Source organism: Capsicum annuum, chromosome 7 (assembly GCF_002878395.1).
Source record: "Capsicum annuum cultivar UCD-10X-F1 chromosome 7, UCD10Xv1.1, whole genome shotgun sequence".
NCBI classification, from domain to species: Eukaryota; Viridiplantae; Streptophyta; class Magnoliopsida; order Solanales; family Solanaceae; genus Capsicum; species Capsicum annuum.
In genome coordinates, this window is record NC_061117.1 from 2,689,565 (window position 1) to 2,706,162 (window position 16,598).

A 16,598-nucleotide genomic window follows, 5' to 3' on the forward strand; every position below is an offset into this window, starting at 1 on the left:
TCGTAGCATTTTCTCTACTCCAACTTGAAGTCTCCAAGTATCAAAATATAGGCATCCTTCTAGGGCATCCCAGTTGGATTGACTAGGATGACAGTTTTTTCTTCCTAGTCTGTAAAATAAGAATTTCGATCAAATGACACATCGTAGTATACTAGGTTTCTCGTCAGTTTTGATTTCTATTCTCTTGTGAGAAATGATTGGCTTTGTTTGAGCCATTGTCGATTAATGCATGTAGGGGCTGGGGCTTTTCCCCCACGACCCACCCAATCAATTTTGCTTCACTTAGTCACCATCATGGCCTCATATCTTTCTGGGTAAGGAATGGAAAAGCTTTCTCCTGTTACATGAATCAAAGTTTCATTTTATCCGGAAGAAGCCATTTTTAAATTTACTTCATCTATTCTATGACCGGAACATGCGAGAATACACATTACACTACGATTTTGAATCAAAAGAGAGATATCAAGAAATGACAGACCTATTCACTCTATCAATAATTGAGTTGAATCTGTGTATATCAAAATAAAATAAATCATTGTAACTGTGATATTAGATATCGATTTTAAGTTTAGTATGAAATTTCATTTTTTAAGTATATATCATTGATGATGCTAAATTTAGTATTTAATAGTTATGTTTGACATTCTATGAATTTATTGATTTTAAGTATGTCGATTTAATATGACAAAATTATATTAGACCAAACAAATAAGATAATAATATGTATGATTAATTTCCTTTGATATTCTATATTTTTTATATTACACCTAGAAATCCTTTGTCAAGTCTCTTTACATCAGGGTCGGCTTCAAGGTGAAGCCATCGAAGCAAGCACTTTAGGCCTCCGATCTTTGGAGGCCTCGTTTATTTTAAAGCATTATAGGTTTGTAGTTTTTTTTAGATTTTTTTTTTTAGAAAATATCAAATATTTCTTAATGTTTTCTTCACCACATTTTAATTTCTCTTAAGCTCAAAGAGAAATATCACTTTCGAAATTCAAAATTAAAGTTGACAATCAACATTAAAAAAAAAATCTTTTAATACTCTTAAATCTAAAAAGAACATCTAATAAATAAAGATAACTAAAAAAACCATACCTTCTATTTATTATTTTGAATAATGGGTCGAAAAGAATTAAAGCAACAATTACAGTGGAATCAAAGAAGTTGAAGATAAGATGTAAGAAGTTTTTTAAAAATAAAATTTTAAAAATATTACTTAAGCTTAAAAAAAAATATTTCAAATGAATTAAGCATACTATTAATTGAAAGGGGGTCTTTTCAGATAAATCAATTACAAAACAGTTTTATTTATAATTTTACACCTCAAAAAGCTATAAAATAGATTTGTGAAAAAAAAAAAAATTCAAAACCTCATTTTAAAATTTCGCTTTAGATCACCAATTATGTTGAGCCGCCTCTGCTTTACATAGGCATGGAAAGTAAACAATAATCTCTGGTAATTATTTATTACTAAAATACAGAAAGAGTAAAACATCTAGTATTGAACTATGACCAAATTTGTTATGATTTTACGAAAGTCCTATTACTCCCTGAACTAAATTTTAGTATATTTTTGTCATTTTTTTTAGTTGTCGTGACACCTTTTGTCAACCTTTTAAACTGACATGACATCTTTGACATAGACCCCATTTTATGTAATAAGAATGTCACGCCAGCATAAAAGGGTGACAAAATACACTAATATTGAGTTTATGAGATAATTAATCCCTTAAATTTAGTAACAGCTTTTCAGTTTCAAAATTTGAAACGTCAAATCAATTTCAACGATCAGAATTAAAGATTAAGGAATTTCAGATTAATTCAGCAATTGCATCCGAAGCATCCCCTGTAATAATATATATTGCAAATCAATATTAGTTTAATATGCAGCAAAACTTAAACAAAAAATTTTAAAACTTGAAAAAATAAAACAATGCTTAGTATGCATGTCTAATATTCTTTCATATACATAACAATGCAATGTATATAGGCTGAAATAAACATACTCAGCTTGTTTAACAGAGCCATATACATAACTGTGTTACATATAACACCGTTAATGCATAACACAAATGCAACTCTGTAATGTATGTGTTTCAAAAATACAACAGTCCAAAAGTGTTTGTTTCAACACATATACATAACATAATTATGTATATGGGTTAACATACATAATTGTGCTATGTATAACACTGTTAATGCATAACATATACATAACTCTGTAATGTATATATTCTGAAATAAACGGCGCATAAGTGTTTATTTCACTACATATACATAACCAATTTAAAATATATATATGCGATAAAGTAATAATATATTTCATACACATACATATGGTGTAACATAAAAAATCTCGAAAATGTCAAATAGAAAAGCGTTTATTTTCAAGGAATATACTAGTTAAAAATTTGATTTGGGCGGCGGGGGCATTATTTAAGCCACAACATTGCAATTTTCGAAGAATGATAACGAAAGTAGATGTTTTTATATCAATCAGAGATGATATTTATGATGTTTATGACGCTCTTGACAAATTGAAACTCTTTACGTATGTTATTCAAAGGTATAATATTTTTTTTGAATTATTCACTTATTCATTGGTCAATGTACTACTACTAGCTTGAAGTGTTGAATAGACTGATTGTGGGATATAGGGGTGTTCACGATTTGGTTAAAAATCAAACCGAATCACGATCCAAATCAAACCGATTAAAAAATTCGATATTTGGTTAGGTTTGGTTTGATTTTGAATTTTAAAAAATCGATACTAATTTGATTTGGTTTTACTCTAAAATACTGATAAAATAACCAAACCGAACCGTTATATATATATATATATATATATATATATATATATATATATATATAAATGTGGAGGGAGGGAGGGGGAGTTTTAGATAGGGTTTAAGTTTTTTTTTGTGTGTGTGAATTAGCAATAGGAATTTGAAAAGAACAGTAAATTTAAAATTTGAAAAATTAAGGATACTTGATTGTAGGCAGCTTCTAAGAAAGTAAAAGCGTGAGAAAGAGAAGGTAAAGTTACGTATATGAATTATAAAAAGAGAAATTATAAATATGAGATAATTCAAATTCACGCCATCACATTGGAATCCAACTAATTTCCAGTGTTTGGTAAGTAGACAAGAAAGTATTGTTCGAGAAGCATTTTTTATGTTATCTAGCAAAACACTGTGGAGGCGGGATGGGATGGGATGGGATGGGCCGTGGGGGTTCGGAGGTGGCGGGGTGGGATGGTAAACACTTGAGGGGTTTGGGTGGGTGGGGGTGGGGGGAGACAATAAACTTGGAGTGTCACTTTGGTAACTTCTTCCGTTCTTCCACGAAGCAAGCCATTTTTCTTATTTTTAAGAAACTTGAACCGGTAAAGTTGTTGTCATGTGACCAGGTGGTCACAGGTTCAAGCTTTGGAAACAGCCTGTGACAGAAATGCAAGGTAAGGCTGCATACAATATACCCTTGTGGTGGGGCCCTTCTCCGGACACCGCGCATAACGATAGCTTTAGTGCACCGGACTGTCCTTTGTTTTCCTAAAGAAATTGTTTTCCAAACATTTTGACCAACCAAACATGTTGGAAAACATTTTCCTTCATACCAAACACGCACGCCCCAAGTCGAGGTAGTTTTCTTCGTTAATATTCCTTCTTGTTTCGAAGGACTAATGTTTTCAACCTGTGAACTACTAAACCACTTGCCTTGTACTATGTAGGCCACTGGAATTCACTTTCACGAGGAAATAATTGTGGAAATCCTCAAGAGGTTACCCCTACAGTCTGTTCTGCGGTTCAAGTGTGCGTCAAAAAATTGGGAGGCATTAATATCAGATCATGGCTTTAGGATGAAGCATTGGAGTCCTGACTCAAAATCTGAAAAGCTTCTTATTCGCCAACGCTCCCTTACTCAACGTTTTATCGACTTCTGAGGATGTACAAGAACTCGATCCCCCTTTAACCTGCTACGTGGATCGTTATGAATTATTTGCTTCTTCCGATGGGTTGGTTCTTCTTAAGGCTGATACACAGCTTGTGTTGTGGAACCCCTCCACAGGAGAATCCGCCTTACTTCCCCATTCAGACTCTTACGAAGAGTATTCTTATTTCGGATTGGGCTATGACGGTACAAGTGATGGTTATAAGATCCTTAAGTTGAACATTACGAAATATCCAAATCAATCTATAAAATTCTCACGCTAAAAAGTGGTTCTTGGAGAAAAATTTGTAATCATCCAACTATTGATTTCCCTAGCATGGGATGTAAAGTGGAGATTTATCCTTACCCAAGTAAACTTGTTCCCTTAGATCCCTTATTATATGTCCATGGAGCATTTCACTGGCTTGGTCATATAAAGGTAAAAAACAAGTTTCAAATGAGGTGTTTGGGGTTTTACCTTTGCTAGAGGAGATGTTCATAAGGCTTCCAGGCCTTTCTGATATTGGCATTTCATTATTGGATGGAATGCTGTGCTTCCATATAACTGCTGTTCCGTTGGACTTGTTTAAGTTATGGGCGATGAAAGACTATGGTGTTAAGGAATCTTGGACAGTTTTGTTTACCATACGAGTCTGTGATCTTTCTCTAGTCAAACGTCGATATAGGTTTCCGGATGGTGATTTGCTGCTATATGCACCGGGGGAATTACCACATCAAGGTTGGAGCTTCAAATTTCAGACATTCAAAGGAAAATTTGGAGCTTGGCCTCATCACGAGTCTATTGAGAAAGGAATCATTTATACAGAAAGCTTGATTTCTCCAAAGTTAGTTATTTAATATTTGCTTGGAGTTGAGTATCTATCATAAACAAGCTCTCCGAGATCTGAACAAGATAAGAATAAGATTTATATTACTCTAGGCATGTCGATGTTGTGCATACAAACACTCTTTTTCCTTTTGTTTTTTTATAATATTTATTTGGAGAGATAATGAATAAACTTCTTGTTCTAACAATTTTAATTATATATTGCCTGCTAATTTGGATTGGCCTAAACTTTGAGTGTGATTTCTCCATATTTTTTTATTTTATTTATATATTTTCTTGGGTATGTAAGCAGCTTTTTACTGTGCAGATGTCTATTGCTTGCAAAATTTTTGTTTCCAAATGTATTTACTAAAGGTGATTGATAATCCCCACTTTTTAACCTAACAGGTAACTTGATCATGCTTCCCGCATTAATCAAACATCATTTCACTGGGTACATTATATTTGATGAAAAAAACGTCGATTTGGTTTGATTTTTCGATTTTTAATTAATTAATAATAAACTAATAATGGTAAAATAACAAAGACATGATGCAACTATCTCGAATGAAGATTAGGAATCTTCAAAATTCTCTTTACTATCTATCACAAGATGAGCCTTCTAGTATTTTCCAATACTATTTTGATGTTTTAGCATATTTAACTGCATCCCCATCTCATGTCTAACATCAACAAACTTAAAGATGCAATTTTAGATAGAATGATTAATCCTTTAAAAATTAAAGGCACAAGATATTGAAGAGTAGATTGATACCTTAGCAAAAATAATTAAAATGAGTCAATATACCACACTATATAAATAGAGGTTTCACTGTACTGAATACTATAAGATATAAAATGAGTCAGTGCTAAGATTCGTTTATGTTGGAGTGCATATCCTACTGATTTTAATATTTTACTCTAATAGTCGTCTATTTGTGGAACAAGTAAGCTAACGTGGTTCACTGAAATAAAAGATGAATACAGTACTTTTACGTGGAAAACACCCGTCTCAAGAAAGGTGTAAAAAGCCACGACTTGTACCTCTACAGGATTTAACCCCAACTTCACTAAATATTCTTGAGCCTCAACAATCAACAAAATTACAAGACTTCTTGTAAACTAGGAATTAAACCTTCTAATTCCTATTTCTATAAAAACACGAATCTTCCCCAAGATAAGCGTTCCCAAGTCTTCAAGTTTCCTAACTTGAAGATACAACTCCTAACTCAATATATAATTCACTGACTCAAAGAACCTAATTGTTGACTATCTTGTTAGTGCATGTGAGAAACACTTGAATGTCGTTTGTTGTATTTAAGCCAACTCCTGATTGAGTTTGATGTACTCTTCTATCTTCAATAGGATTCCCAGGTAGTTTCACTCGTTGTTGCTGCCGTCTCTCTCCTTGACTGAATAGGATTCTTTTACTTCATCTTTTAGTTTAGCTGGACTCCTTGATCTATTCAAACTAAGTGTTGTACTTATCTTCTCCTCAATCTCTTTTTTGTATGTGATAAGCATTAGTAACAATTCTGAGCTTTTTTGCTTATCCACTTTTGTCTTAACGTCTTGTCAGCCTTGCATCAACCTCAATATGCAGTACATGTGAGAACCAGTAACTTCTCTTTCTTCACTTGTGTGGAACAGCTTGCACAACATGTTTCATTCACATCAAAACTTCATATTCCCTAACAAATAGTACTGTCAGCATTAGACTTGTCTTAGTTCTGGATTTACCGTGACTCCACGGAGGCCAGTCATGTGCGAGGAGAGCAAGGGCGTTGAATTTTGTCTCACATCGATTGCGGAATGGGGATTTTTTATCTCTAGAGTGTATTCAGTGTTAGCATATATCAGAGATTGCACAATTGCACCAGATAATATGAAGCCAAGGCATCAGAAACAGGAAGAAACATGTTACTTATATAGTAACTATATTTGGGTGAACATCATCACATCAAAACTTTCAAACAAAAATATCATAAGATAATATAAACTAACAATTCTCTGATACATGTTATGTAACATAGACATGAGTAACTCGTTCATGGTTGAATCACGCAGTTTCATCTTCCGATATCGTCTATAATATCGTACAACATGAATTGGCCAGGCAAAGTGATTTATGATTGAATCTCAGAGGAATTCTTATCATTGTAGAATCTAAGTCCATGGCCTATTTCGGGTTCACTCGGAGCTTTGGCAACAACCGTAGGAGGTGTGACGTACATGCACTCATTTCAAGGGGTGCAACGCTTCCCAGTTTGGACCTCATCTTTCTCCTATATATCATGTTTGTATGGTCAACACGTTTTGAGCCTCGCTTCAAGACTTTAAGCGTGCTCTAAGGGCGCCTTTGACAACACAAATTGTTAAAATATTACCATCTTAGGTAGAAGTGAACTGTTAAAACAAACCCAAACTTACAATAGTTGGAATTCCCATTCTATGGAAAAATAATTTTTTTATGTTGTAGTTTGACTTTGATCATTTCTGAAACTTGAAACTTATTAAACAAACTCAAAAATCAATTTTTCTAGTAAAATTAGAACACCTTAAAAAAAAAAGGGTGGATCAAATCATTTAAAAAAAAATAAAATTGTTTGGTTATATAGTGTTTCAACTTTTCATTCTAAACTAGGGGGAAAATGAACTTTGCTATGACCCAATATGTTGTGTGTAAAAAATATCCCTCAAGAATTTGTTGGATCAAATCAATTTTTATGAAAAATAAGCAATAAATATGGTTGAAGAAAATATATATAATTTGACTTTATAAATTTTTAGAAAATAGTAAGACCTGTAATTTTTAATATATTACAAGTTCTGAAATTTAAATTTTTTAAATCCTGTAGAGAATGAAGAGGGGCTAAGCATATTCTTCTCAATAGTGTTTTTCGGGGGCTCTAGTAAAAACATATCGCATTGTATTCGATGTTTGTATTGGAGTCCAACTAATTCGAATCGCGCGCTGCATAATCTATTCTGGTGATGGCTCTTCCAACATAGTTTTCTCTATACCTAAAGCACAAATTAAAAACCTCTAATCAAGGTAACTATATAATTGATTATTAAAGGGAAAAGATCGATTCTTCAACAATTATTTCAATGATTCACGCGACCAAGTTCCCTAGTAGTAGATAACTAATTCTGAAGAAATCAAGCTTTCTCTATGAACGATACCTCAACATCTATAAAAAAAGCTCTTTCTCCTTTTCATTTCATAATAATAAGGTAAGCATCCAGCTCCCTTTTTCAAAAGATATGACGAATTAGCAAGTCGATCTTAGGTGCTTTGTTACAGGTGAAGCTTACTTCTTGCGGTAGCCCCTTGGACCTTAGCCTTTTTAACTAAAAGAAGATACAACCGATAAAATATAGTTCTTTCGGCCTTTCGCCTGTTAATAGGTTGGTACCTAATAACCTTACTAGACCTTGGATTCCTTTCTCAAAAGCAAAGTCAGGATTTAACGCTGCTTATATACAAAACAACAACATGCCCATAGTAATCCACAAGTGGGGTACAAAGAGGCAGAGACAATCTGGATTTAACACTTGCGGGTGCACCAACATTTTAACATATGTGTCAATTTTTTTTTCAAAGATGATTAAGGAATAATACCATATCGGACCAGTTACCGATACCGCAATCGGTGGTAACGAAAATACCAATATATAAGTCAAATAATATGTAAAATGATATTAGCCAGACTCAAACTCAAGCCTGGAAGAAACTCTTACAGCCAACGTGGCTGTGATGCACCTTTGTTCATACGGGTGCATAATTTTTTCCAAAGCTAGCGGGTGCATTGCACCCCCAAACTTCCATGTGGGTCCGCCTTTGTTGAGAGCATAATGTATACGAAAATTTTATCCTTATCTTGTAAGGTAGAAAGCTTGTTTCTAATAGAAACTCAACTCAAACAAACATTACATAATTAATTTTAGAGAAATCAAGTTTTCTCTATAAACGATTCCTTTCTTATCACGTCGAGGCCAAAATCCAAATTTTCCTTTGGATGTCTGAAATGTGAAAGTCCAAGTTACTACACATTGAGGTCATAATTTCCCCTTTGAATATAGTAGCACATCACCATCTGGAAACCTATATTGAGGGGAATCGAGTTGTAGTACATCATCAAAAGTTGAAGAATAGAAGTTAAACTTTAACAAGAGACCATCTTGTGTAACGCACCTTTCGCGTCTGATATTAATGTCACCCAATATTTTGAAACACATTAGAACCGAAGAAGAGACCGCAAGGTTAACGTGTTGAGGATTTCCACAATTATTTGTTCATGAATGTGAATTATGTTAGGGCATGTGTGCTTGTCCATTTGGTTTGACTGAGAAAATCCATTATATTCAATTTGTGTATATATGTTTTCTCTTTGCTACTTTGACAGACATTGGATGCTTAATATTCAATTTCGGTCTTGATTAATTCACAAGATTGAATGGTCAATTCTCCACCGAAATCTAAGGATGATGAGATGAACACAAGTAGAATAGAGGGCAAGGAGACCACTAACTTAAACCCTAAATTCTTTAAATAAATAAATAGGACACATGAGGGTGTTTGGTACGCAGTATAATGGTACTAAACTTATAGCATGTTTGGTTGATGTATAATTCTAATATCAAACTTAGTCTTGGAATATCACATCTTATCCAATTCAATATGAGATTATTTTATATCAACTCTCATATGCTATAAATTAGTCCAAATATTATAATGTCATGATATATTCTCAGGATAGTTTAAGCTACGAACCAAACAACCGCGAAGACAGTCAAAGGAGAAGAACGGCGGGCTGAGGTTTTGGGCCGAGAAGGAGTAATTGATCTGGATATGGGTTGTTCATTTGGTTTGCAAAAGAGAAACTTGGGCTACGAATTGGGCTGGATAACTACACTTTGAAATTGGAGAAATATAACGAAAAATATACATTAAAAATGGAAATTATATATCTTGACAAATTAAAAAAAAAAAAAACATATCCAAAGCTAATTATGAATGTTTACAAAGAAAAAATATTTCTTCGTTGGATGTATTATGTATTTCGATAGACCCGCAATAAAAAAAAATGTAATGAGAGCTAATTATGTATCTCGATAAACTCAAAATCGAGATTTTCTATAATTAAGCTCGAAACTATTGAAATTTATGTTGTTTGCATTATTTTTACTAAAAATTATATAAATACACAACTTATGTTTTCAATATTACAAAAAACCCCAACTCCCTAAACATATTACAAAAATCCCACATACATACACAGAATGCTATGTATATGTCGTCTATGTTATGTATATTAATAGAGAGAGTAAAGTAATTTAAAAAGTAAGAGAGAGTGTAATTACTTTTAAAAGGTTGGTATTTATGTTATTTATACTTTTTTCTGTTATATATGTTTTATTATATTTCTCCAATTTCCAAGAGTAGTTATCCAGCCCAATTTCGCTAAAATTACCTAGCCCAAATTTCTCTTTTGCAAACCAAATGAACAGCACACATCCAATGTCTGTCAAAGTAGCACAGAGAAAGCATTTTCAAATTGAAAATAATGGATTTTCTCAATTAAACATTCATATCGAAGATTATAACGAAGCAATAAAATAAATCTTTTGCAGATAGATGTTAATCAGCAGATGAGTTGTGACTTAGGCTGTTACTTGAAATTTAGTTTTGCATGGTTTGTTTGGTACGAAGGAGAAAATATTTCTAGTGTTTGCTAGGTAGACAAGTAAAAATTTATTCTGAGAAACATTTTTCGTTAGCTTTCCATATTAACGTAATATATTTTAATAATGACAAATTAATAATTAGCAATTTGCAGGGATACAAAAGATCTCTAAAGATGGAAGAATATCTCGCACAAGGCAAGAGTATCCATCTAAATAAATTGGCTCTGAATGTGGAACCACATCAATTAAAGATCTCATAAACTCCTAGCTCGCTGCTGCATAAAAAGATCAATAGTTAGAAAAATTAACAATAGACCAATAGTTAGAAAAATAAACAATACATATGTTCAAAAAAATAGAAAAAATACAAGGGGCAAAAACTATACATACTCGAGCAGTCGGAAGAGAGAATTTCGAACACTTGCAGCTTGCATCCTGGCACTTACAACCTTTGCAACAGCGCCTTGCAGGAGGTGGGGGATTTCGATTACGGTGGCTACGAGTGCCCTGCCGATGATCATCAACAACAGAAGGTGGACGATAAGAAGATAGACGATCAGAGAGTCGCTCTCCATTTTGATTGGCATTGGCAGACTGATGACGATCAGCCATGGGCGGAGCCACCTTAAATGAATGGTGGTCAGATGAACACTAAAATGTTAGCTATTAGGAGTAAATATTTAACATGATTACGTCTGCAAACAGAAGCTTCTTCATTCGTTTTACGTCTACGTTTACGATTAGTACGAGGCTGTCTATTCTCTTCATTCTCTACCTGAACGGGCTGTCTGTTTTTCTTGATTCCCTGCCTGTCCATTGTACTGCTATCTTCATTCCCTGCCTGAACGGGGCTGACTGTTGCCAGGTAAATTCTCTTGATCCATTGTACTGCTAACGGTTTTGGTAAGACTTTTGGAAGGTACACTCTCTTCTTCATCCGCCCCTGTCTGATCCATACTGTTGTCATCTTCTTCTTCATCCGCCCCTGCCAGATCCATAGTGTTGCCATCTTCATCTGCCCCTGCCTGATCTATTATGGGCTGACTGTTGCCATCTTGCGTTGCCTGATTCACATAACAAGTCTGATGTGCAGCATTTACTCCTGCATTGCAAATATCGTATTTATCAACTATTACACAACATAGCTGAAATAAAATGAAATTCTCACTAGCAAACGTAGGACGCTTCTCCCAGCGGTATCCATCAAGAGCTTGCTTATCTATAGCAAATGCAGGTGCACACACAACAAACCTGATTATAAAGCAAAAACAAGTCAGAAATATATAACAGAGTCTTAAAAAAATTCTACCGAAAAAAAACTGACTTACTCTTTAATGTTTTTTTATCCAACCTATATTTTGGATCCATGATATACAGAGGTAATGCTAGTAAAACGTTTATTTTAGACCACCAAAATTTTGAGGCCCCAAAAAATTTAATATGAATTTTATGATCTTAATTTCAGTTCAAAAAATATTAAAGATTGAAAAATATAAAAGGTATAAAATTTAAACTAATGAAAGAAGAAAGAAGTGTTATAAAATAGTAAAGAACACACAAGAAAAATAAATAAATAGAGAGAGAGCAGAGAGAGGAGACAGTAATTGTTATTTCTCAGATTTCTTGACATGTGTATTACAATGAAGGAAACCTTGTATTTATAGGAAAAATTTATTCCTAGTCTTAGTAAAAGACGGATGCTTCAAATCCTAATAGATATCAAAGTACATCTTGATAAATCCTAATAGATGTTAAAGTAGATTTTGATAGACGTTCACTATATGTAAATACATTTATAACACTCCACCTTGAATGTCTAATTTGTAGATAATGTGCCTCGTTAAAATTTTACTAGAAAAAATTTAGTGGAAAAAAAATCTACTTAAGGAAAAAGAGTACACATCTCTAATAATACGCATGTCGCTTGCCTCATTAAAAACCTTACAAGGAAAACCTATTGTGACAAAAACCTCGTAAGGAAAAAAGAGTACAACGCGTATTAACTCCCCTGTGGAGAACATCCTTGAACCTTTACATCCCGATCTTCTTGAAAGTTGCAGTGGAAGAAGACTTGGTGAATAAATCAGCTACCTTGTCACTTGAACGAATATGTTGCATGTTAATATCATCATTCTTTTGGAGAGCACGTGTATAAAAAAGTTTTGACAAAATATGCTTCATTCTATCTCCTTTTATGAATCCTCCATTAAGTTGTGCTATGTATGATGCATTTTCTTCATAAAAAATATGGGCACTTTATCACATTTCAAACCATATTTTTCAGGAATGAGATGTATCGTGGACCTTAACTACACACTGTCGGTTTGCTTCACGAATAACTATAATCTCGCATGGTTCGGTGAGGTGGCTATGATAGATTGCTTTGTATATCTCCAAGATATGGCAGTAACCCCATATGTGAACATATTGCATGTTTGAGATGGAGATTTATACGAGTTAGATGAGTACCCAGTATCAACATGACCAATAAGATCGGGACTGCAATTTTTAGAATAAACTAAGCTCATGTATCCTATCTCATTTCGATGTCTCCTAGTAGGATTAGAAATATACCTTGCTAACATATTAATCGAAAAGGCTATAGGACTTGTAGTATTTGCAAGGTACATGAGTGCATTAATTGCACTAAGATATGATACTTCATAACCAATCCAATTCGATATATTTCGAATTTCAGCAAATAATCTATTGCTTTGAAAACTCTCCAAGAGCTCCAATGATTTTCAAGCTATAAGCTTACGCAATATAAGGATTATAAATAAGTTTACCAGAAACTTTTATATGCTTCAAAAATTTTGAATCCTTACAAAGTTTCATATAACTTTTGTCAATTGACAATATTCGGCATTTCACGTGTGACATCATCAAGTATTTGGATTGCAAATCAAATAAGTTTTATGCTTACCAAGATGCATCCTTTCATGTCACGTGATAAATGTTTCTACGTCAGCATGCTTAAATAAACATAGAGTTCGAATCCTCATAATCTTTCGCAATATTGCATCAATATTGCATCAAAGATATTGTCAACGGTTTCTCATTTTGTATCGGTTCGCAATGTGACATAACATTTTGAGGTCTCATCACTTCATTATTTCAGGCACCTGAACTTCTCATAAGGTTTCATGAAGTGTTATGTCGTAGGCTCTTCAAGAGCACATTGCCTTCTTATTATGATTATTTGCTCCTTATCTTTTTCAAGGATTATTTCATTTGGAACCGCTTGGTCTATCACGCTTCACGCATGCGTAGATTTTGTCCTTCATGGACACAAAATAGGAGCACTTTCAGTTTAAATATGAAATGCTTTCGACATTTGACTTGAATTATCTTTTGAATGAGGATCTGGTGATAATTCTAACATTTCATAGCTGCTAATAATCTCTCCGTTATGTTAGGAAAACTAACATACATCTTCTATCTTCTTTGAGGAATCCATCTTTGTGCATCATGGCATATTCATTAATCGTATACCGCACATCAAAACTATTAGATGGAATAGTTGGTTCATGACCTTGAACCAATTGAGGAGAAGAAATAATCGTAATTTATTGGTCTAATGCATACATGTGTTATTGTATGCAACAAATCATATTTCAGACCAACACATGAAACTTTGTTCTCATTAGCGATGGTTTAGCTATTTATCGAAGGCATTCAATGCCAAACTATCATCATCAAGATAACTTTCTTGATTGCACAATCTGAAAATTATATTCATAACTCAATTTTATTGAGCAAGCAAATTTATGAATGTCAAACTGCAGGTTGACAATGAATGTACATGTGATCACTTTATTGATGCATCTATTTAACATATCACATGATAGGTGAACAGACTCATATTCACCTTTTTTATTTTTTTTTATTTAAGGAATTTAATCCCAACATTAGTTGGTCCAACCAACTTATCATGAGAACAAGCGACATAAACAATTCTCGAAGAATCTTCTAGTTCTTCAATACATGTCTAATATTCAATATGCACATCTTCGAGATGTCACAATCGTTTAGATCAATTTATGAACTTTTATTCTAGTAAACTCCAAGTTTACCATGACATATATTTTTTTCTTTAGTAAATTTCAGATTTACTAGTTTAGAAGTAGATTTCGAAATAACTTTCTCAGTTATTCTGTCTCATTCGGAGGTGAGTTGTGATACCATCACAATCAAGTGCACGTTTGCATTAATAAGCTTCTCATTCCCCAGGAATGAAATATAATCGTGCCTTAAGCGTATCAAATTATGATAGCTACTACAAAAGCAAATTGAGGCCTACATATGATTTATTGCTCTGGGACATACTTCACCAAATACCCATTATTTTGCCTTAGACATCATAATATCATCAATATGGTGTATTGAGATTCAAACTCAATGTTTTATCCATATAAAGGCGTCTTAGGCATAAATCGATGAGACTTGAACCCAATATCTTATTTTCATAGTGCATCGAGACTTTCATACGATATCTTACCTTTTCAGTGTGATGAGATTTGAATTCACCATGTTACCCTCAATCAATGAGTTAGAACTCACGTATGAGCCTTTTGAAAATATTATCACTACCAGTGATTATATTACTTTAACTAACCACTGCTCGTGATCAAATATTGTTGGCTAATTCTACAGGGACTCAAGTATTGAAATTAATGATATACAAAAACATAGAATATAAGTGACATGTTGCCAATATTACGGTGTCTGCCGTAAGAACTTTAAAAATCAAGACTTGATAATTTTCCTAGGGAATTTAGATAATTAAACCTTCAGGAAAAGAAATCAATACAAACTCAAACATATGAAGAATGTAAGTATTCTTGGCTTGTAGACTGAAGATTGTCTTGAGGTGTGTATTACAATGAAGAACCCTTCTATTTATACTCCTAATCTGAGCAAAAGACAGATACTTCAAATCTAATAGATATCAAAGTAGATCTTGATAAATCCTAATAGATATCAAAGTAGATCTTAATAAATCCTAATAGATATCAAAGTAGATCTTGATATATCTTGATAAACATTCACTATAATGTAAATACATTTATAACAGGAACAACTATTTATTGTTTATTAAAAATATTATAGAACTTTCTATCAAATCTTGATATTAATAAATAAAGTTTTTATAATAATATTTAAGGTAATGTCTTGCAAACAAATAACTAATATCTTATTAATTAAAATTAGTCCTTACTTTTATAAATAATAATATTACTATGTTCTAAGAATATTACACTAAAAAAAGTAGTACGTAAGAATAAAAAAATAACTCTAAATTATTGAAAATACTTTTGTTATGTGCATATATTTAAGACCTCTAAAAGACGGCCTTGATGATATATTTTAGTATATCGTATCGGATAGTAATCCAGAATGTCTCTCTTTGTTGAAACAAAATTATCCTCGTACCATCCAACCATCACTAGGTCGAACTTCTCGGTGTCATCAGTTAATACGTACAAGTCACAACTCGTGCAACCCTCCTCACCTTGAAAGAGAGCAAAATTTACACGAAGGCGAATGTGAATCTTCTCTAGCCTCCATTGTACCTGAAACATTATGAAAATACTATTAATAACCCTTTAATAAACCCTTACTCAAAGTAACATTTTATTCTTGATTAGATTGACTTGATAACAAATTTGTAATTGACACTTTAGGAGGTGAATATTTTATTCTTCTGGATGGTTTACCTCTTGATTCTCTTTAACTTACCATATCATTAGTCAGGGGCGGATCTATTAAGGTCGGTGGGGGTGGCACGCCACCCGTAAATTTCGACGGAAACTCTATATATATAGCAATATATATAGACTGATATATTAAAGCTATATTAAAATATTAAATATGCCACCCACAATTCCAAAGCACTATCTTGTACAAGTGATAAAGTGACAATTTTGTGTGTTGTAGGTTTTTGATCTCGGGCAGCAACATATTATTTTTTAGGTTTTTTTTCTGTTAAGCAATGTTCTATATATAGAGACTGATATAGTAAATATTAAATCTGCCACTTATAATATCAAAGTGTTATCTAGTCCGAGTGGCAAAGTGTCATTTTGTGGGTAATAGGTCGTGGGTTCGATCTCAATCAGCAGCGTATCAGTTTTTAATAATTTTTT

The 16,598-nt window shown here is 33.1% G+C and overlaps 1 protein-coding gene and 1 pseudogene across 1 annotated transcript; one reads left to right on the forward strand and one right to left on the reverse strand.

The window, feature by feature from the left end:
- Positions 1-3,207: 3,207 nt before the first annotated feature.
- LOC124885540 lies at positions 3,208-4,816 on the forward strand (annotated as a pseudogene).
- A 5,835-nt stretch (positions 4,817-10,651) lies between these two features.
- On the reverse strand, positions 10,652-11,771 carry LOC124899988. Its single transcript, XM_047415093.1, has 3 exons — positions 11,618-11,771; positions 11,225-11,551; positions 10,652-11,073 (listed from the first exon to the last, which is right to left on the reverse strand). The coding sequence occupies exons 2-3, from the start codon at positions 11,462-11,464 to the stop codon at positions 10,738-10,740; spliced, it is 576 nt and encodes a 191-aa protein (XP_047271049.1). The 5' UTR covers positions 11,465-11,551; positions 11,618-11,771; the 3' UTR covers positions 10,652-10,737.
- Positions 11,772-16,598: the final 4,827 nt, after the last annotated feature.